We start from the raw sequence: 21,670 nt of genomic DNA on the forward strand, positions 1-21,670 counted from the left end.
TGAAGTTGTAAGTTGTTGGTCTCGAACGTCCCATTTTGTGGGGCTTTGGCTTGTGGCTTTTGAGTATTTTGTGTTCCTTCCAGTTCAGGCTAGGTTTATCGGTTCATGTCAAACAGAATAAAGGAAGATTTTAAGCTTAGCTATCCAGGTTATAAGTTGAAGCTCCTTCATGACACAACCAATTTAACTTATCAAAAAAATAAGTTAAATGGTCCTTCATCACATAGTTAAAAATTATTACGTCATAACTAAAATACCCGCCCATATGGCACTTGATATGTGTAATTCTCATATATCATAATGTGTCATTTATGGTAACTAGTTTCTAACTGTTATTTCAGAATTCATGTTAGACCTCTATCATGGTAGTTGTATGTGCTAATTTTTTGAAGGATATTAGTTTGCACATTCTCGTGGACAAAAACAGGAAAAAATTTAGCTCATTCCCATTGATTACTTCTTTGTTGTACTTGATTTGATTTTAAGAATATAACAAATGCATATTTGGCATACTTCTGTAAACTCAATTTAGAAAATTTGGTTTTGGCTTAAGCCAAGAGTTGAACTCAAAATTCAACTTGGATCTTACACTTGCCCCGAATAGTTTGGCAGTATGCTAGCCCTTTTCTCCATAAATTTTCTAAACTTCAAATTCGATTAGCTATTGCCATTCTTGCTAAAAGCAGATGCAATTTTTTTTTTACCTTGCACATACTATTAACCCATTAATAAAAATATGTGATAATAATGTTCAGTTTTTTATTTTTCAGAATCAATCATGTCAGCATCATCATCTGTACTTAATGATAATGTCTTGGAATCTCCAACTTGTTGGTGTGGTTTGAAAACACCACTAAAGACATCTCACACGTCGAAAAATCCCGGAAGGAGATTTTTCGCTTGCCCAAACTATAAAACGGTAAGAGCAATTTGTCAAAGTCTGCTTTGTTTTGTTTTGCGTAATGGTTTGCTGGTTGGGTGTATTTTATCATATTAATTGTGAATTAATATTGTGTGTAGGGAGAAGCAAGGTGTGAATTTTTTGTATGGGCCGATATACTTCATTTGCTAGAGGAAAATTTTCGTGCTCGTGAGAATAAGGCGACAAGTATTTCGTGGAATGAAGTATTACAGCGCGAGTATGCCGTTCGGAAACGAGAAGATAAAGTGAGAGAAATGGCAAAGAATCTGAAAAAGAAAAAGCGAAAACTTTTGATTTTCTACTGGATTCTGACATTTGTAATAGTGTTTATTTGGTTTGGATAAATACTATGTAAAGTAGTTGGGCGAACTCTTTTGGGTTTTGCATGGTTCTTTTGAGGTGCACATGGTTTGTGGATCAAGACCATGTATGTAAATTGTATGGTGTTAACCTATAAGACTGTGACGAACTTTTGTGCAATTAAATTAATTTTGGTAGACTTTAGCAAAGTGTCATTTAGTGAGATTGCTCAAAACAGGGATGTTGGAGCATTTAAATTTAGTTGTTATGCACTTCAAGAATTGTTTTTGGCATTCACTGATCCTCATCTGATTTGAAGGATAGTTTGGATTGATGTTATTGGAGAAGGTGGAATTATCCCAAGTATATACCCGGAATGAATCTTATCAATTTTTACTCATTTGAGGGACTATATTGCCCCCTGCATTTATCAAGTTTAGATTACAAAATTGTTATCATTCGTATCTAGCATCCTGATGGCACTTCAAATACTCATTTATGAGGGGTTGATATCTGGTCCCACATTCTATTTGTGGATATGGTAGAATCCAATTTATCCGATGTAGATAAACAATCAACTTTAAAATGGTAAGTCATTCATCACGTTTGGAATGTACAATAACAGCCATCAAGTAGCTATTGCCATTTTCCTGCAACACAAGTTAAGCTTTTAATACATATCCATTGGTCTGTACAACATATGAACCAAACTTTCAGTCTTAAAATGAAATATATACATTTTAGATCTTTGCAAAATATTACTTTATGCAATACAAACAATCAGTCTTTGCAAAATCAGTAAGATCTTGATTTTGGTTGCAGCCTCCTCGAACTGAGATCTATATAGTGGCTTCGAGATAGTGCATTCCGACTGACAAACTCTGCACTGTACTGCAAGAAAACAGGACTTTATTATTAAACTCAGGTTTCCTCAGATAGACATCTTCAATTTTTATGCAACACAATATTAACAACAACATAACTACAGATAAAAAATAAGCTGTCCTTTGCTAGAAATGGCAGCTAGCTCGTGCTTGCAATAACTGCCTCACCTAAATGGCACCTACCTTTCAACTGTATGACCAGTTTATTAACTTCAACCCCTCAGGCAAATCACAAGATAATACTTGCACCCTAAAAACCCTAATACTAATAATCTTTCTATAAATAGTATGGCAGGTTATTTGTGGAAATATCCATGAGGATATTTAGCGACAACAATATCACTGTCTGCATGCCATCCCACATGATTATTTTGACTGAGATGATAAAGACAATGTTTAATCTAAAAGTAGGAAAAAAATACGTACCCATCAATATTTGGCATGGAAAACAAATTTTTTTACTCATACCAGAAACATCCTATCCACATGCCATCCCATGACAAACTCCAAAAATTTCCTCAGCAGCTTGTACATGTTATAGTCAAAATAAGATTTTCTTTTATATCTCCCCATATATCTATCTCTTTCAGCCATTAATTACCAAAATATTCCAAAAACTCCTTTGTTTAATGCCTTCCAAGTTTCCAACCGTCCCAAATAAAACTCCAATGAAAAATGAATGGGAATTTTTTGAGGATATGCCCTGCACCCTATTTTTTTCCCTCTATTCTTGGAGATTTACCGAGAAACTAAGAGTCATTACCTGAGCCCTCCACCAAATTCAACTTGGATTGGGTTGTGATCTTGGGCTCTCACCCTGTTCACTTTCATCCACCAACAGTTTCCTGGAAGTCTAAGTTCCATATCAAATAAAAAAAAAATATTCAAATTAGAATTTGAACTACTAAAATTCAAGTAACAAAATAAGCCGTTGTCTAGTATAATACCTGTTTTTTTCGCTTTGTTGCCAATTTCTCCACACGTGGGACCTTCCTCTTATTTGGAGGTCTCCCTTTCCCTCGAACGACGTTAGGGCTTAAAATCTTTTTACCCTTATCCAATACCACCGTTGGGTTGGCCATATTTGATTGGATAGTCGACTGACATGTGGAACCTTCACAGGATTTATCAAAGTCATCAACATAGTGCAGGAATGCATGGACTTTATCGTTGTTTGAGGATATTTTGGCGGCTAATTTCGAACATCTTTGGATCATAAGTTCGTAATTACGCGTGTCTGATCTACCCCGCAAGTCATCATAACTACTTCTGATTAACGTGTAATGCCTCTTTAAGTCCTTTCTCCATCGATCTAGGAAATAAACTTTCGGCAGCACATTAATGTTCTTCAACTGACAAACTCTAAGTGCATGCCTACAAATAATCCCCCTCATCTCAAACAAACCACAAGTGCATTTCACCTCGCACTCATCTTCGTTATAGTAAACTGAGTAATGAACTCTTTTGGTTTGCTCATCAAATGATATTTCATCCAACACATCAAATGTTAAAATGCACCCCTGTGTGCTAACCAACCAACAATTACAACCCATTAGTCCCATAAACTCTCTTTGGACCTCCTTAAACTTTGCATTTGTATAGACTTTTTGAAACTGCTTCTCAATGTTGAAAGGGGAGATGCAGGGGATAGTTTGGTTGGTAGAATTGAAATCAGCCGTTGTCTCGACCTCCACTTTCTTTCTAAGAGCATTGTCGAATTGGTCGACGAATTCCTTCAATGTCGTCCCAGCATGGACATACCCATCAAAAAATGCATTCATACTTTCAGACCTTTGTGTTGTGCTCATACCAGCCCAAAATACACTCTTGAGGAAAACAGGAACCCAAAAGGACCTTTCCTCATATAAGGTCTGAAGCCAATTGTTGCCGATAAGATCATACTTTTCAAGTAGTCCACCCCAGCTCTCCTCAAATTCTGTGGTGGTTTGTGAATCATATAATGCCGAATGGATATCAGTCTTCAACCCAAGGTTGAATTTGGCGTGCGATCCTAACTTCTCAGGAAGTTTGCGCATGATATGCCATAAACAATATCTATGGCGAGTTTCAGGGAATACAGTAGCAATCGCATTCTTCATCGCTCTATCTTGGTCGGTTATGATAGACTTCAGCGCCCTACCCTTCATGCAATCCAACCACATCCGGAACAACCAAACAAAACTATGTGTGTCCTCTCTTGATAGCAATCCAGCCCCGAATAGTATGGACTGCCCATGATGGTTAACACCCACGAATGGAGCAAAAGGCATACCATACCTATTTGTTAGATACGTTGTATCGAATGATACAACGTCTCCAAAATACTCGTAGGCGGCTCGACTACGTGCATCAGCCCAAAACACATTCCGTAGCTTTCCCTCATCATCCACGTCCATATTAGAAACAAAGCCATCATTCTGATCTCTCATTCTCTTGAAATACTCATTAAGTGCATCACTACCTCCTTTGCCCAACCTTAAATATCTAGCTTTGTCAATGTAATTCCTACAATCTTGCTCTTGAAAAGCTAGATTCTCATAACCCCCTGCGTCAACAACAAGAGAATAAAAGTTCTTACTCATTCGTATACCGGCTCTATCATTCAGGTCCAAGATCCTTTGACTGTATTGATCTAGGTGTTTGTGGGATCGCAATAGTCTACTTTTCTTGGGGCTCACAGTAATATGGTTGTGAGAATTCTCAGTAGTGGTGAAAACCCATTTTCCATTTTTGTTCAGCGCTGCATTTACTTTCGCCTTACAACCTGTTTTGGTGGTTGCCCGTGGCTTCGAGATATTACTGTTCGGCTTAGGATGGTACTTTCCACCACGGGCACAACCAATGGTCAGATACACCGGCTTCCCATCATCATCTCTTTTAGTCCTCTGTGTCCTTACACCAAAACCCTCTTGCTTGGCATACTTCTTATAGTACGCCACAACCTCTTTCTCACTGTCAAACTCCAACCCGGATCTTGGTGGTTCAACTTGTACCTCATCATCCCTGACAACAGTGGTACCCTCCAAATCTTCATTTATGTCAAAGAACATTTCTATCAATGGAAACATAAGGATGAATTAGCAATAATTCAATATTAGAGTCATTATTTAAGGCAAGCATATAAAACGGTAATACCATCAGCATCATGACAACTTCCAACATTTTCTTCAAATTCATCACTATTTGGTGTAACTGACGCGGGGGGCGTTTCTTGCCTCAAGTACTCTGGATTACTCGAGGATTGGTACTGAGTATAATAGCAGCATGGCACTAGAACAAATCAGCTATCCTCAAACAAACAAATTAACATGTAAATTTTAGGAATTTGGGTAACAAACAGAAATATACCCGGAATGAATCGTCAACTCTAATAAAATCCTCCAGATCACTCGCCAGAGGGTAGGACATATGGTGAGGATGCTGCAAGTTTTATGCAATTAGTTAGATGCATGCGCACGTCAAATGATGTATGTAAAAATTCTATCATCAGCCTGCCTACTCACATGGTCTAAGTTTGGACATCCTAAGCCATCATTTTGATGCGTGTAAACTGGCTGTGAAGTCGATGTTGAAGGCCTGGGTGCCATTCTATCTTCCTCTTCCCCCATTACACTAAAATCAAGATGACTTACAAAATTATTTAAAGTCGATATATATATATTTTTTAAATGTAAACACAATAAATCAATAATTAAAAATTTGGTAAATACTCAGATAGTGTGCAAAACTACAAAGGTCTCAACAATTTTTTTAAGATCACTACACAATAAATCAATATAGACTAGTTTTAAAAATAACTAGATAGTGTGCAAAACTATAGATTCAAGAACTTTTATTTTTTTATTTGGTGTATTTTAAATTTGTTGTATTAAATACAGATTCAAGAACTTTTATTTAAATATTTTAAATAAAGCCTCATTTATTTTATTACAATTATAATGATTCACTTAAATTTTACCTTAACTCTCAATTTATATTAATTAAGCTGTCCTAGATGCAACCTAAGCCACTAGCTCGCTTTGAGGGTAGCAAGGTTGCTTTGAGGGTGGCAAGGTTGCCTGAAAACTCCTTGGTCCGATCTTCAATTTTTACTAAATTGAAGAGTTTGATTTTAAATTTTGGAGTTTGATTTTAGATCTTAATTATAAGTTGGAGCTAACTTGACTTATCTTTGTAAACAAAACCAAACAAAGAATAAAAATAGAAAGAAAAACGATTAACAAAAAAAATTGTTGTGAATATCCCAATTATCATGACATATAATAAAGATTAGTGTTTTTTTCTTTTTTCTTTTTAAAACAAGCCAAACTGAGCATTTTATTACCACCATCAATCAATACAGAGTTAATCTAGTGATACATTATTACAAATTTCTCTTGGATAGTCTTCCATCCATACATATTTAGTAGCAAGACGTACAAATTAACGTGGGAGGAGCAGTAGAGATGTAGAACCACACGAAATGGAAATTGGGTAACATAACATGATCGAAACCAAATCCCTCCGGCTTCCCTCCCACACCACAAATACAACTTATATATATTACTTTTTAGCTTTCTGTCTACACTAAACAGAGAGCACCTTTATTTTCTAACCACCATGCATTTCCCTTACAATGCGTGCAAAAGATTAGAAAAATTAGTCCGAATGCATGCGAAAATAATTAGTCCGAATGCGTGCATAAGATGAAAACACTGATTCTCAATACAGAGGAAAATAAAAAATAAAAAAACAAAGGACCGAGCTGCTTGAAAGCAGAGGACCAAACCAGACGTCAAAAGCCATGCAACACAGTTACGTTTAACCATGCCCTAATCCACAATATCTACCTCACAAAACCCAAAACTCATCTCTGTGTACACAAGATAAACGTAACTGTTTTGCAGTTCATTGTTCTGAAAATTTTTTACCTTCGTATGAGCAGCGGTGGCGCCGGCGAGGGAGGGGGGTCTTCGCAGATTCAAAATACCCACCGGTTGCTCTGTTATTTGGTTTACCAAGGACCGGCAGCTCTTTACAGACTAAGTACTGTGCTCGACGTTCCTGGGCGGAGAGACGGCGTCGCCGGTGGTGCTGGGCGGAGGAACCTGTCACGCGGGCGACGAACGAGGGCTTTCGCGGGAGGGATTTCGAAATGGAAACAATCACGTACTGACCCCATCAAAAAACGCACGTTTTGACTTTTTCCAAAAAAAAAAAAAAAAAAAAAAGAAAAATATTGGATGCCACGTATGGTGTGCAGGTGTGCTCCTGCTACAGTTGTGGATCCATAGTGTTACTCGTCTGATAAACAGCTGATAAGGTACTTTTAAGTTCGATGAAAGGACTTATTTGCCCCTCCTCAGTATTTTTCTTTGATTACAAAAGAGCAACGTTGTAAAGCTCAGTGTGGATACACATTCCCCGCGCTCTTCATCTCTTCCGCTTGATGGAATTCAGTCTAATGATGGGCTCTCTCAAATTCCACTTACCTCAACTGGGTCTTCTCCAAAACTTTCCCAAACCCCACCCACGCTCTTCCGTGGTCACCTGCGGCCTCAGGCGCGGACCCAGAAAGCCTATGTGGAGGAAAAGCGTGATCTCATCGGAAGCCATTCAAGCAGTCCACTCCTTAAAGCTGTCCAGATCGTCAACAGTCAGATTAGAGGAGGTTCTTAATAGTAGAGTTAGTAGGCTCTTGAAGGAAGACTTGTTAGACACCTTGGGTGAGCTGCAAAGACAAAATGAGTTGGACTTGGCTCTTAAGGTATATATATATATATATATATATCACTGCTTGTTTAATATACATGTGCTTTTGAGTGTGTCATGGTTTGAATTAGCCCTTGGAGTACTGCTATGTACATGAAGTTTGTGACTGTGTGTAGAATATTTTGCAATGAAAGAATGGGAGTCAAAATTAAATGTGTGTGAAGGAAATTTTAGCCTTTTATCGTCCTTACAATTCCTAGTTCTCTTCGTTTTTGGCCCGGAGTATCATGGAGACTCCGGTGCATGGATACATACGAGTATATATGCATTATTTGTCTTGTAGATATCGATACTTGGAAGATTGGGATTGATACCGGAAACCCTAATAAAATTTCAGATGGAAAAGAGTTGGGTCAGATCCTTATTTATACAGTTAAAATTCGAATGACTGATTTAGAGGCTGTTTTGATTTATAGTCAAACGTAAATTTGCTTCCGTTCATTTTTCATTTTCCTTTTGGGAGATACAAGGAGCGTTCAATTATGCTGGAATTAAAGTTTAGGGATGATATTTCAGACTGTTAATTATTTGGAACTATCCCCACCATGAAGAAAATGTATTGGGATTTTTGGAATTGGCTGGCCTGTTCCTAATCCTTCCTGTCCAACCGGTCAGTTTACCAGTTTCCAAGATGCTGACTCCAATCAAGAAAGCAGTCATACAAAGTTTTGCTCTACTATTAAGTGAATCATTTTAATTGCGATGTTTTGGTATAAAGTCGAATATTATTCTTTTGAATTTTGTATATTCTTCTGAATATCTATCAGGCTTTAGGTCTTCCAATTTGTGCGCAAGGAAGAGTGGTATAAACCCGATCTGGTGTTATTTTGTGACATGATTCTATTGCTGGGAAAGAACAAATTGATTGAAATGGCTGAAGAGCTCTTTTCGGAAATGAAGAAAGAAGGCTTACAACCCAACACAAGGGCTTTTGCTGAGATGGTTGGGGCATATATACGAGTGGGTATGATAGAAAAAGCCATGGAGACATATGAATTAATGAAGGAATCAGGTTGTACCCCAGATAGGCTAACGTTTATGATATTGATAAGGAACCTTGAGAATGCAGGAAAACAAGAACTAGCAGCAATGGTAAAGAAGGAATGTGCTGAATTTGTTGATTATTCGGAGAAGTTCCTTGAAGAAGTTGAAAAACATGTAAGGATTTATAGTCACTTGTGCTTGTTATTTTTTTGATCCGAGTACGATCTTTGGCATGATTTCCTATGTGCCAACGAAGCTGTGAAAACGAAGCTGTTTTCTTTCTGTTACGTACAGAAAAATCTTTATCAGGAAAAATTATGGGACGAAACTTTCTCACCGCATGTCATTTTATGAAGGCATTGATATTTTCAGAAAGCATAAGCATTTTTTGTGATTCATGACAATAACCATTTTTTAGCTTTGTGGGATAGGAAAAAAAAAAAAAAAAAAAACAAGTTTATTATTTTATAAACAGTTTCCTGACTTAGACAGTGTTCTGTTCATCTCACTACCTTTAAGTAGCTGAATAAAAAAACCTCCATTACTTTAATGAGGTAGTTCGGCATGGACTTTCAATTTTGTGCTGATAATACTTTCAACTTCCAGGGCTATTCACTTGCGTACATATTTAAATTTTCCATGCTAATGAACAACAAATGATGTAGAATGGTGTCACTTCAAAGTTCCATGCATGAACAAAGCAACCTTTCTACCTAAGGTTACAAATTTTTATGTTCATCAAGCTTGTTTCAACCTAGTTGCTGACTTGGGATCCTCGTATTGTTTCAGCGAAGGAAGCGATCAACTAATCTTGTGTCATAAGTGCCAGTACCTGGACTGCAAACCTTGGACAGGTTTACTCTGGTAGTTATAACTGGAATGAGGCAATATACTTAGCCAGGCTCAACTGTAGCTTGTTGAAGCATTTGTCAACATAGATGAGATGATGAGGATCTTCAGCATATGGTTTGGCACTGTTGTTAAGTATGTGATATTTGCCGCATTTTTAGGACCTGCCTTTGTAGGTTTCTATGTGGCTCTCTTGATTCTTCATTTCATATTTTGAAAAACCGGATACCGGAAATGTTTCTAGATATATGCTGGGCATGTTATAACAGTGTAGTGTAATTCAATAGATCATTTTGGACATCTCTGAGGCCTCTTCTGATTTAAAGGAACTCCGGATTATGTTTTCATGCTGTATTATGATTCTATGACTACACTGTTAGAGGGGAAGTTAATTTTTGTCCGCTTATACTCTTTGTCAAATGTAGTTGCTCAGAACATGTCTAGAGGCATACAAGGATATCTGGGTTTTTCACTGCATGTTCTCATACCTTCCCGAATGATAGGATCATCTGAAACCATGAAAATTTTTGGCCAAACAAAGAGTAAACCTAAAACTGCTCTATATTTTGTAGTAATTTACCACAAAACCTACGACGTTTTGAACAAGGATGCGCTGGTTTTTTTTTTTTTCGTTTGAAGTTAGTAATTGATAGGCTGGTAGCACACATTATAACGGTGACAGCTTCCTTCGTGAAAGTCACCGGTAGATCAAAACGCTTCTGGCAGCACAATTTTTTATTTTTTGTATGATTTCATTGACCCAAAGCAAGAAAAGATGGCAAGGTTGAAAGGAAACAATTCACCAGAGAAATCTAAACCTTGACTGGGATCTCCCCAAGCAGCCAGTTTAGATCCCAGTCAAGCAGCATTTCATCTCACTTCCCACTTTCAAATGCAACGATTTTATCACCATTTGATTTGTTTTATATTTTAAAAGAAAATTCTAAAGGTTTGATGGACTATGCACCTCATGGCTCATCATGGTGGGATAGCAGTAGGACGATGGTGTATTTTGTAGAATTTTCTGAAGACAAATATGATAAAAAGAAAAATACCCATCTTGAGGTACAGCTGGGAGTTCGGCATTTACCAGGAATGAGTTAAGAAGATGTAAACAAAAAATGAATAGATAGGATGCAGATTCCTCTCGTGTCCATTCACGAAATGTTAAGTGTCATACAACCAAAGAAATTATCTTTTTTCCTTTTTTTTTCTCCGATCAAAGCAAATCTACAAAACGAATACATATGCTTGTTTTTTTTTTGTGGGGCGGGGAGAGAACATTTGTAGATACAATACGAAGAAAAGGTGATGGAATCATGAAAATAACAAAATTCCAATCTGACCGTAAATAGCGAATATCAAAAATTCCTTTCTAGCTAGCTAAGTGGCTGGGAGAGTTGTTGAACATACTGTGCCACATGAAGGCTCTCGAAAGCACCATCTCAAGCTCTGCGTGAGTCCATTTTTGTGTTGGAAGGTGTTGAAGGAACATCACCAATTCCTGGAAATCAAGCATCTGGAGCTTATCTGACCACTGAAGATAAAAGTAACAGCTCTTGTCAATTATTGGAGGTATAATAAAGGTCACTATTGCAGTGGAGAATCTAATGGTAACATCATCTAGCCTCTATCCGACATTTAGTTGGAGAACAAGGCATAACCAAATGGTCTACAATAAAATGTTATCAACACCATACAGAGACAACCTTTTATATTCTCCAGAGGTGAGGTGGTTACCGCAAGTGTTAAGGTCTAAATTACCTTCAACAATATGGACTCTGGTTCGAGACATTCATAATCATTTGCAAAGTTTCAGAAAATCACATCTAGCAGGAAAGAAATTGAGTAGCTGATGCTATGGCTAGTATGTCCGAGATGCTGCAATCAGATATCAGCTTTAATATAGCAGATGTTTAAGGTTCTATTGCTTGATGTTTCTCTTTCTTTAAAAAAATTGAAAAAAGATAAGGTACATGGAATAGGAACAAAAGTTCGCCAACAGACTGGATCAACCATGAGCTAGACAACGGCCTAATCCAGAATATTTAGCATATGAACCAATGAAAAACAATGCTAAACGAGGAATTACTAAAAAACCAGCCTGAGGCTGCGGAAACTTGCAATGTTTAGTCGGAGTGATAGCACAGGAACTTGCTTTATAAATCATGGAATATTCTTTCCAAGGAATTAGCAAATAACAAGAAAAGGTATTAATTGATTAGCAATAAGGTCACTGGTGTTCTAAGTATAACATTCTAACATGGAATGACAGTACTGAGTCCAAATGAGGAGCCCACAAAAACACGTCAGGGATAAGTTCAAAAGTGGCACTTGTATGGTGCATTAGAATTAACTGCAGGATAATGCAAAACACAAGCTCTTTCATATTTTGCCTTTAATTTCCCGTTATCCACCAAACAGCAGTAAAAGACAACGATGACAATTGAGACCAAATACATTTCCAACCATAAATTAGAGCTCGTATCAGCAAAAAGGCAAGAATGCCCATCTCACCGTTAAAAGAAAACTGGCAAAAATGTACACAAGGAACTCTGGCAGTGCATCTCCTTCTGCAAGATATGTGTCCCACAAGCGAGTCACGAGATGGAAAGGTATCTAACAAAACAGAAGCTGTCGTTAGCTTTGCACAAATTATTAAAGCACAAGGTCATGGTCAAATATCCCCTGCAAATGTTCTCAGCTGCAACTTAAGAAACCCAGAGATTACATATTTATTTATTTGTTTAAGATTACAGTAATTAATAGTACACCTAATGCATTTGTAGTTGCCAACCTCACGTATTAGAAGACAGTTGAACCAGCGGAAAGCAAATTGAAGAAATTCCAGCCCTTGCTCCTCCACGTGTCTTGAAACAGGTTCTAGCACAAAGAGATTTTGTCAATTGGGCCCAGCATATTGTAATTAGAACTTTGGACAGATTTTTTTATAAGAATAATTTTGGACAAAATGAATATAAAAAAATGAAGAAACAAAAAAGATCATATATAAATTTTTGTTATCAGTAAATAAGGAATATTCAAGAATCACTTGTGTCCTTAGTCAATGATGCCTAGGTGTTGCCCTTGTATTTGTCCAGTGTACTTGGAATATGCCTTGGTAATTAGAAGTTTCAAACATTTCATGCATCAATACAAAGGGTAATAATAATAATAATAATACTAAAACATACGATTTGGAACTGCAATCTATGGAAGATGGTTCACCAAATACTTCATCAAAAAGATCTAGGAACTCAAGAAAGCTATTTCTTACAAAAGTTTCCTATAAAAAAAAGCTATTTATTACAAAAGTTTAAAAAGTCCTTTGAATCCTTTCCCATGGAAGCACTTGGAGTGACTACGAAGAATATGCTTGCTTTCCTTCAAAATAAAATTCCTAGACGGCACCGTTCCTAAAAAAGTATAATTAACAACATATTCTTTCAAAATAAGATATGTATAGAAATCTGCAACTAAAGTGAGTTAGGTTGGTGAAATGGGGGTCTTATTTTTCATTTAATATAAATATTGGCCAGGCATTGCTAACTTAATTTTAAAATGTTAAAAGAGGATATTTTAAATCACAACCAATATTATATTTCTTAGGACATTATAGGTAAAATAAATATTGATAGAAGTTAACAGGCGTAGCCCAAGTACACAGGAGGTATACAAAGAGACACCTAGTTACAAGTTAGGGACTTTCAATGAAAATAAGAAAATATTGGAAACTAGCCCTGTTGAGAACAATTACAGAAGCCCATAAGAATTTCTATAGAACATTACAATTTAATTAGTACTACGGTTTAATTAACTCAAATCTCCAATCTACCAGTTTGTTATTTTGTAATGACACCACATTGGGCCCATAACATCCTAGTAGGAGATTCGTCCCCTTACTAAAGCACGAAATTGAACTTCTTGATAAACCAGCAAAATGCATCATCCAGAATACAACTATCATTGTATTTATTCAGACAATAACCTATTTCCATTATTCTGCAGCAGATTCAGTGATATTTTGAGGTAACTCTTTACACCAGAACAACAAGGGGACAAAGAAAAGAGATGGCACCACTCCACCCAAGAAGACATAACCCTTCAGTAATGATTGCATAAACAGGCTTAGAGAAACTTGAACTTTAAATAATACTAGCGTTTTGGCGTGTGCTGACAAGTGTGCAGGGAATTTTTCTTAAATAAAATTGGGGAAAGAGGAGTGACAGGGAAGGAGAGAATGAGAGAGAAAGAAAAGAAAAACATTTGAGTAAAAGATTGTAGAGGAGTGGGAAAGTGGTTTGGGTAGTTTAAAAGGTAGATATTGCCAATGCCATCCAATATCAGTGACAAGAAACTTTCACAGATTTTTTTTCTCGATATACATGATTGCACTGTATAATAGTAATAAGAGGATTTAGAGGAGTATTTAAAAAAATGTGTAAAAATTGGAGATTGAGTGCTCCCAGAGTTTGGCTTATTGGTAATTTAAACAAGTTGCTGCAATCAAAATCAGAAAATGTGTAGAAGAGCACCAAAGGATTTGTAGGTTTCCTTTGAATGTGCTGTGCACAAAAATGGGAATGTTCAGGACTTCCAACTCGACCCAAAACACAAAAGCCTACTTACACAAATAGCAGAAACAATCAAGGATTCGGGTATGACAGTGGACAGTGTACACCAGTTTATTTCATGCAAAGGAAGCGTTATAGAGTAAGAAACTAGAGGCTAAAAGAAAGGTGTTACCATCAATCCGCCTAACCAACTCTTTCAGTTTAAACACAAGCCTTTGAATTCCAGGTTGAGCAAATGTGTAATGGTCTTGCATCCCATCAAGCAATTTCGATAGACACCAATAGCAATCAGCCTCTATGTTAGAGATTTTTTCTGGAGATAAATTACAGACTGACCAGTTATCCATCCCCCCTTCCAAGTATTCTGACAAGAAAACAACTAGGAAGGGTGTAGCTAGATCATTTATTCCCTGAACATATCCACTTGCAGGATGCCGAATGGCCCTGTAAAGAAATCAGAAAAACCAATTAATAAATTGACGACAAGAGGAAAATACTCCAATGAGGACACTTTCACAATCCTTTTTTTTTTTAAACAAATTATATTGATCAATGGCACACTTTCACAATCATACACTACAAGTTGACCAGTTTTCGTTTTTCCTACCTTATGAAATGAACCAAAAAAAGAGTCACAACCATATATTTGTGCTTTGGTGAATTTATATCTTAATTTATAATTATTTCGGATTGACAATCTACACCTATGCATAAGAATCATGGTTAGAAATTTTTTTCAATAGGCACAACTCATGCACTCTATGTGATTAAGGGCATGCTTGGGTAATGAGATGAGATGATAATTCTGTGAATAGTAGTGAAATGGCTTGAGTTAAGATGTTTTATTGGATTTTGGGAAAGGAGAGAGAAAAATTTGAATAAAAATATTATAAAGTTAAAACATTGTTTGAATATAATTTTTTAATATTATTTCTGTTTTGAAATTTGAAAAAGTTGCATTGTTTTTTGTGTTTTGTTTGAAAGTTTGGAAGAGTTGTAATGATTAGGTAATGATTAGATGAAAATTTTGAATATTTGAAATTGAAAAGTGTTTTGTGTTTGAGTGATGTTTTGGAAGGAAATTATAAAATGTTTTGATCTCATATCATCTAAGTGCCCAAACATAGCCTAAGCTTACCTCCGTCCCTAATTGTTTGGGATGGGGTTGTCGTTTGGTCCCAAATACCATTGGTAATAGATAGTAAAAAAATTATGAAAGTAACAAATTATGAAAAAAAATCTTATTTACTTGATCAATAAAATCTTATTTTACGGTTTTACTTATAAAAGAAAGTTATGAAAGTAACAACTAAAAATTTTCTTGAATGCACAATATTCATAAGATTCTGCAATTTTTTTTTAAATTTTTTTATAGGTATATAAGATTCTGCATTTCTCTGGGAATACTAAGGCAAATTCTTTTGCAGCTGTGCAAACAAGTGCCAGAAGAGAGTTGATATTAGTTTCATGTCCATAAATGGAGAAAGAAAATGGAAAACACAGTTGTTGTCTGGTGTGTGGTGCATCTTTTTCTTGGGTAGAAGTTAAAGGACAGTATGATGCTAGGTTTATTTTTTATTTTTTTAAAATAAAGTATGCTAGATTGAGTTTTATTCTACTCTCTCCTTTTCTTTTTATTTTCTTTCACTTGTTGCTGTGTTCCAGAACCTTTATTCTGATTGTTCAAGCCCCAGCCAGAAACTTACAATCCCAATCTGCACAGACCAGCTTCAGATCTGTGTTTCCCCTAAATGAGTCCCAAAATTCTTAAGACTCCTAAGTCACAAACTTCGGAGCTATAAGATCCCATGCCAAAAATTCATTAAGCCAATGCATATTTGTGTAATGAACTAGAGCAGGAGAGACGAAGCATGCAGTATGTGTTGGTGTCTGCCTTAATTCTAAAAAACAGAGATTATAGGGTGGTTGTGACCATGTATAAAGGATGCGCTCCAAGGATTTCTGAACTTGTGGTTCGTGGAAGAAAGTAACATCAGGTACAGTTCGTGGACAATCAACAGCAATCTGACAAGAATAAAATCGGCAATTTGTCAAAAATTGGGCACAAGATAACAACAAAAACCAGAACAAGAATGCAAGACATTAAAAATACCTGGCGAAGCATGTTGATCTCATCATCTGATCTGTCAGTATCTGGAATATCATAATACCGAGAAACAAAGTCGAGATACTCAAGGCGCTTTCTTCTTAGAACTCCCTCCTTTCTATCTGAATTAGGTGGTGCATATCCCTGTTGTCAGTTCATTTTAAATTTCAAGCATGCAACAAATTTTAATTTAATAAGAAAAATCAGGAGAAAAGCCTGATTATGTGAGCCCGAGCTTAGATATGATAGTCCCTCCAATACATAGCACTACAAAATGAGCCAATGAACCTTTTTTGTTCCAAGATAAATGCAAACTTTCTAACGAAGGGGTAGGGAATTAATAGTAATGAAGAGATCAGCTATAGCAAGGTGAATTGCAGACTATAAGATTCCTTGAATGCTGTTCCTCGCTAGCACTCAAAGTCTGCTAAATCAGGATGGCTAATGGAAAAATTAGATTGAACAAACAGCAAAGGAAAGGAAAAATTTAATGTTAGCAGAGGAGATGAGTATTTTCACTTCAAATATCTGCAAGATGATATAACTTAAGCAATGCTTATTAAGACCTTGCCGAGGGCCTGTGCACCCCTGGAATTAGTTGGGATGCTGTTCCTGGACACCCAGTGCCAAAAAAAAAAAAATCTTGTTGAAGAGGTCTTAGCAAGGATTATAAATTGATTTCAGCTTTAAAAACATATCTGTAAAGAAAATGGTGCTCCTAAAAAAAGGTTCTTCCATGCATACGAAATCCTAACTGTAGAATTTTGGTTTTCTAACAGATTGTTTTAGTAGATGGTACAGAAAGAGGAAAAAAAATCTCAAGTATTATGCGGAATGGGAATTAGATTCTCAAATTTACATCACTGACGTCTGGAAATCTCAAATGCAATAAATTAAATGGATAATAACGATCTCTTTCACGATTGCATATAACGATGATCTTGCAGCAAAATAGGATCCATCTAGCTGACCGTGAGACCCACTCATACAAGAAAGATTATAACCAGACCATTTTGTAGTGGCAGAGACATCACTAAAATGAGTCAAGCTTTGGCAGCAAACATGAGAAGGTCCAAATCCAAGTGACATCTAGAAGCCTGAAACAGATGCTCACTTCCAAAAATTGATGCATTAATTGCTAAAGGTTTTATCTAAAATCATGAGAGACTAACAATTCACTACTATCAAGTGTGAGCCATTAACATCTTGTGCCTCTCTCTCTCTCTCTCTCTCTCTCTCTCTCTCTCTCTCTCTCTCTCTCTCTCTCTCTCTCTCTCGATTGGCACCAGGTGTCTAAGAACAGTGTCCCAACTAATCCAGGGGGTGCACAGGCCCTTGGCAAGGAGTTTTCTGCAAGTGCACCTCGGGTAATTCAAAGGAAAAATCTCCTAGTTCAATGGCCCCTAGAAATTGTTTGCACCCAAGAGGATTCAAACCTTAGACCTTGGAGGGAGCATACCACCAAGATCAAGGACTTTACCACTTGAGCCAACCCCTAGGGATTCTATGTTCTCTTTATCAGTCCAATGGAGAAGAAATATAATTTCACAGCTTTCCATTCAATCCAAGATCTCTAATTATATGCCAAGAAACATTTTATTACAAGACCAAAACCTCTGTATAAAGACAGCTTCAGATCACAAGCCTGAGATTTCCAGTCACATGATTTTTAAATTGGATAGCTATTAGAACTCTCAAACTTACTAAGAGTAGCCTCCATACATCTGGGCGCATATAATCTGGTACTCCACTCCAAGCTAACTCCCGCAAATTCTCTACAATATGAAATTCAAAATAGAGATGTTATAGCTCATCAAGTCATATGTACATTAAAATTGTAAGACCTCATAAGAGCGACCTAGGAGAAAAGAAGGCAGAGGTACTGGCCCCTATTTGCATGAAAATTACATTTCTTCAGGTAAGTTTTCATTCAAAATACAAACTCAAACTACCAAAATGAAAACCTTTTTCTGAAAGGTAATTATAACGACTTCTAATAAAAGATTAGGAGGAAAACCATGATAAAAGACGTACACACAAACTTCCCAAAAAATTAAAAATGTAATGTTAGAAATTAATAAACTCTGCAAAAGACAATGTGCTGCTGCTGGGACAAGTGTTCGAGCACCTATACAATATGCCCAACCATAAAAATTAAGCTAAAAAACATGCATGTCACGATAAAATGTGTGCTATTGGGAATGCCAAACATTGGAAAAATGAGGATGCCATTATCCATTGGGATAAAAGTCTACATATCACTGTAATTCAATAGCCGTTGTTTTGGGAAAAAAGTTTATGTTCCTGATGAATATATTGTTAGAAAAATGGTTTGTCCATAAAAAAAAATCATTTGATAGAAGATCACATTGTGCAAAGGGCTGTCCATCAGACCTAGGTTACATGGCAATGAAATTGTTATTATTCACAACTACTATTGTTGTAACAGTTGTCGGGAAAAAAAATATCATCCTGCACCTTTTTCACATGTTCACCTCAGCTAAGATGATTCTAGAGAAAAAAAAAAAAAAAAAAAATCTATTGTATAAAATTGTAAAACCAATAAGCATAAAAAATAGCCCTATAACACATTCTCAGAAGCAATCCACACAAGATCTAGTAGACACTTAGTTGGAAAAGAGGAGAGATAAAAAAAAATTCAGATATATATTAAAATATAACTAAAGCATAGAGTATAATTTCACCAAGCTTCAGCATCTTGATATCTACTGGCAGTCCCATCATACTCTACAGTATACACCACAACACATCCATCACTAGACATGTGAAGGATGCAAAGACAGAGAGGAGAAACAATACCTAATACGACCGTTGTCCCTGAGAGCACCTTTGTGAACTTCATAACTCTCGTAGAATCTGTAGCTCTAGCACCCATAGTGGACTTCTGAACTTCTTTGGATGTATTTTCAATATTTGAGGTTGATGTTTTCAACTTATTGACATTTGTGTTCTTATTTGCATTGCTTGTAATCTGGACTTCTTCCTACATTACAAGTAAAAGACCCCCTTTTAATTCTCAATCATCAAAATTTCACACATCATAGGTCTATAATAATTTTTTTTTATTAGTATACGCATACCATAAACTTTTTTAATAATGAAACATAATGATGAGTAAAAATGGATATTAATATTGCCTCTACTTCCTTGGTCACACGATCACTTGAGCCAGCATCCTTGAATGAGGAGCTCCTTTCATACTCTGGAGACAGTTCTTGTAAGCTTGGATCTGACCTTCTAGTTAGCAAAATTTTACCAGGTATACTGCGGCCTTTGAGCAACCTAGATAGACCAACAATTAAAAGTCACAATGCTATTGATTGCTAAAAAAGAAGGTATTACAACAAAAGCACATGGCGGAATTGATGTACAAGAATCAGTGATATGCTAAAGAAACTCTAAAGAACCCATAATATAGGTAGCCTATCTCAATATTAGATAAAGATATTCTTTAAATAGATAAATACTTAGTCATCTTCATAAATAGGCATCACTCCAAATGCTTGAAAGTGGAAACTTTTAGATCATGACATAATCAAATGATATAAACAAGGAGTTGTATTATTAAAAGTCTAAGACAACATATTGCAATCAGAATCAAACCAATTTGAGAAAATCGAGCAGGAAAAACCCGATTAAAGGGGTCAAAAGATGTAAGGAAGTGATTTTTAAGGAAAATAAGACATGTCACAAGGTTATATCAAGAATCGTGATAACTTTTTCTACCGAACATTCAAAACTAAATGAGACATTGTCATGCAGATAGCAAATCACTCGAGACAGAAACATGGACAGACATAGACAAAAGGACAGAGGGACTGAAAAGTCCACCTCTGTGGCCACATGTTCAAATAGATCAGAGATCCACAACACCAAGTGCAAGTAACCAAATCTTGTAAAATGAACTTCCTACTACTAATTCTCAGCTCCATTCGATTGCCAAGCAAACTTAGGATATAATAAACCAAACTTCGAATTCCATGGTCTACATCTCAGTCCAGATGCTTACCCACATTTTCCCAGAATCTTAACGGAACAGAGTATAACGAACCCACCCAACCCAAATGCACAGATCGTATAAATTACACAAATTACCTTGCTGATTTATATCAAATACATAAAAATAACCAGGACCTATAAATTTTCTCAACCATATCATAGAGTTTGAGAGATTTTATTTTATTTTTTCGATAAGTAAGATAGAGTTTGAGAGATCAGAAGCCATTATTAAGATTAGAAACAATATCCGGTGGATTTTCTAAATCTAATACCACAGACTCACTGACTAGTGAAATTCTGAAGTCCTCGTAAACTCATGACTTTGCAAGCATCTCCATGAGAGATCAGGAGCTTTTCTCCCAATTCAAGGAAAATTCAAGCAAATATAACTGAGAAATGGGAAATGAGAATTCTTGGGAATTTAGGACTCGAACCCTTGAACATTTTTTAGGGTCTGGTTGAATCTCGAGTCTAATAAGCTCGTTACAGTGCTCTCTTTCTTCCGCTGATTTTCTTCGCTGTCACGGTTGGTGTTGTTCATCATGGTCGTTGGCAATGGCAAAACCCCGCTTTTCTCTGTGCTTGTGCTGGTTTGTTTTCCTTTTTCTCGCTCTCTTCTCTTTTTATTTATTTATTCATTATTATTTTTTCTTGTTACTTGCGACGCTTGTCAAAGAATTAAAAAACGGCAAAACGCCTCCACCACGATACATAATTGGCGATCTTTTTGGCCGTTAATAATTTAAAGAGAAATAATATTTATAATTATAAAGTAAGTATTATATAATTATTTTAAAAAAATATAAATAGATATAAAATTTATATAAAAAATTTAATTTTTAAATAAAATTTTCATAATAATAAATATTATTTTTTAAATAATTAGACGATACTTCCATATGTTACGACTATACATAATATTAGTCCAATCTCAAAGATAATTTATATTTCATTTTGATTATTATTTCTTCCATACGTTGAGAATGAGTGTTTGGTCGATGTTTTTGCAATTTGTTGTACTAATTTTATTTTGAAATGTAATTTTTTTGTGAAGCTAAGTATGTAAGAAAATACTTGAATTTTATTTTTTTGTTTATATATATAAGTTTGTTCAAAAAACTTGCACCCTCAATCCCAAAATCTTTTAAATATTAAATAATTTTATATTTCTTAAGAAAGATTATCTCATAGTTTGCCTAATTTCTCTAGAAAATCTTAAGAATTAACATAACTTTCTACCTATTCATCTCTACAAGACGAAATATAAAATACATTTTAA

The 21,670-nt window shown here is 35.9% G+C and overlaps 3 protein-coding genes across 6 annotated transcripts; 1 reads left to right on the forward strand and 2 right to left on the reverse strand.

Annotated features, from left to right (window-relative positions):
* Window positions 1-2,887: 2,887 nt before the first annotated feature.
* Window positions 2,888-5,714, reverse strand: LOC122300152 (protein FAR1-RELATED SEQUENCE 5-like). The gene is made up of 5 exons (XM_043110615.1): window positions 5,610-5,714; window positions 5,455-5,526; window positions 5,242-5,353; window positions 3,054-5,158; window positions 2,888-2,959 (listed from the first exon to the last, which is right to left on the reverse strand). The coding sequence occupies exons 1-5, from the start codon at window positions 5,712-5,714 to the stop codon at window positions 2,888-2,890; spliced, it is 2,466 nt and encodes an 821-aa protein (XP_042966549.1).
* Window positions 5,715-7,420: 1,706 nt separating this feature from the next.
* Window positions 7,421-10,035, forward strand: LOC122276006 (pentatricopeptide repeat-containing protein At1g62350-like). Its single transcript, XM_043085411.1, has 3 exons — window positions 7,421-7,852; window positions 8,632-9,015; window positions 9,631-10,035. The coding sequence occupies exons 1-3, from the start codon at window positions 7,535-7,537 to the stop codon at window positions 9,661-9,663; spliced, it is 735 nt and encodes a 244-aa protein (XP_042941345.1). The 5' UTR covers window positions 7,421-7,534; the 3' UTR covers window positions 9,664-10,035.
* A 766-nt stretch (window positions 10,036-10,801) lies between these two features.
* Window positions 10,802-21,020, reverse strand: LOC122275983 (GTPase-activating protein GYP1-like). 4 transcript variants are annotated; one of them, XR_006228730.1, is made up of 11 exons: window positions 20,826-21,020; window positions 19,530-19,674; window positions 19,192-19,375; window positions 18,076-18,146; window positions 16,378-16,515; window positions 16,198-16,289; window positions 14,437-14,708; window positions 12,488-12,573; window positions 12,208-12,309; window positions 11,455-11,571; window positions 11,084-11,227 (listed from the first exon to the last, which is right to left on the reverse strand). XR_006228730.1 is itself a non-coding variant. In XM_043085393.1 (10 exons), exons 1-10 carry the CDS (start codon window positions 20,933-20,935, stop codon window positions 11,066-11,068), a joined length of 1,344 nt encoding a protein of 447 aa, XP_042941327.1. In that variant the 5' UTR covers window positions 20,936-21,019; the 3' UTR covers window positions 10,802-11,065. The 4 variants fall into 4 exon arrangements, 3 of the variants coding, with proteins under 3 accessions (XP_042941327.1, XP_042941321.1, XP_042941334.1); XM_043085393.1 differs by lacking the exon at window positions 11,455-11,571 and having other exon boundaries at window positions 10,802-11,227; window positions 18,094-18,146; window positions 20,826-21,019; XM_043085387.1 differs by lacking the exon at window positions 11,455-11,571 and having other exon boundaries at window positions 10,802-11,227; window positions 20,826-21,019.
* Between the last annotated feature and the right edge of the window lie 650 nt (window positions 21,021-21,670).

Source organism: Carya illinoinensis, chromosome 1 (assembly GCF_018687715.1).
Source record: "Carya illinoinensis cultivar Pawnee chromosome 1, C.illinoinensisPawnee_v1, whole genome shotgun sequence".
NCBI classification, from domain to species: Eukaryota; Viridiplantae; Streptophyta; class Magnoliopsida; order Fagales; family Juglandaceae; genus Carya; species Carya illinoinensis.

Excerpts from the sequence above, each read along its gene's own strand:
- LOC122300152 (XM_043110615.1), bottom strand. The coding sequence starts at position 5,714 with ATGGGGGAAGAGGAAGATAGAATGGCACCCAGGCCTTCAACATCGACT. Across the intron at positions 5,527-5,609 it reads GATGTCCAAACTTAGACCAT|CATCCTCACCATATGTCCTA; the intron begins GTGAGTAGGCAG and ends TAAAACTTGCAG. Across the intron at positions 5,159-5,241 it reads AAGTTGTCATGATGCTGATG|AAATGTTCTTTGACATAAAT; the intron begins GTATTACCGTTT and ends TTCCATTGATAG.
- LOC122276006 (XM_043085411.1), top strand. The coding sequence starts at position 7,535 with ATGGAATTCAGTCTAATGATGGGCTCTCTCAAATTCCACTTACCTCAA. Across the intron at positions 7,853-8,631 it reads AGTTGGACTTGGCTCTTAAG|GTCTTCCAATTTGTGCGCAA; the intron begins GTATATATATAT and ends ATCAGGCTTTAG. Across the intron at positions 9,016-9,630 it reads TTGAAGAAGTTGAAAAACAT|CGAAGGAAGCGATCAACTAA; the intron begins GTAAGGATTTAT and ends GTATTGTTTCAG.
- LOC122275983 (XM_043085387.1), bottom strand. The coding sequence starts at position 20,935 with ATGATGAACAACACCAACCGTGACAGCGAAGAAAATCAGCGGAAGAAA. Across the intron at positions 16,516-18,075 it reads ATGTATGGAGGCTACTCTTA|GGATATGCACCACCTAATTC; the intron begins GTAAGTTTGAGA and ends AACTGACAACAG. Across the intron at positions 12,310-12,487 it reads ACTGTCTTCTAATACGTGAG|ATACCTTTCCATCTCGTGAC; the intron begins GTTGGCAACTAC and ends CTGTTTTGTTAG.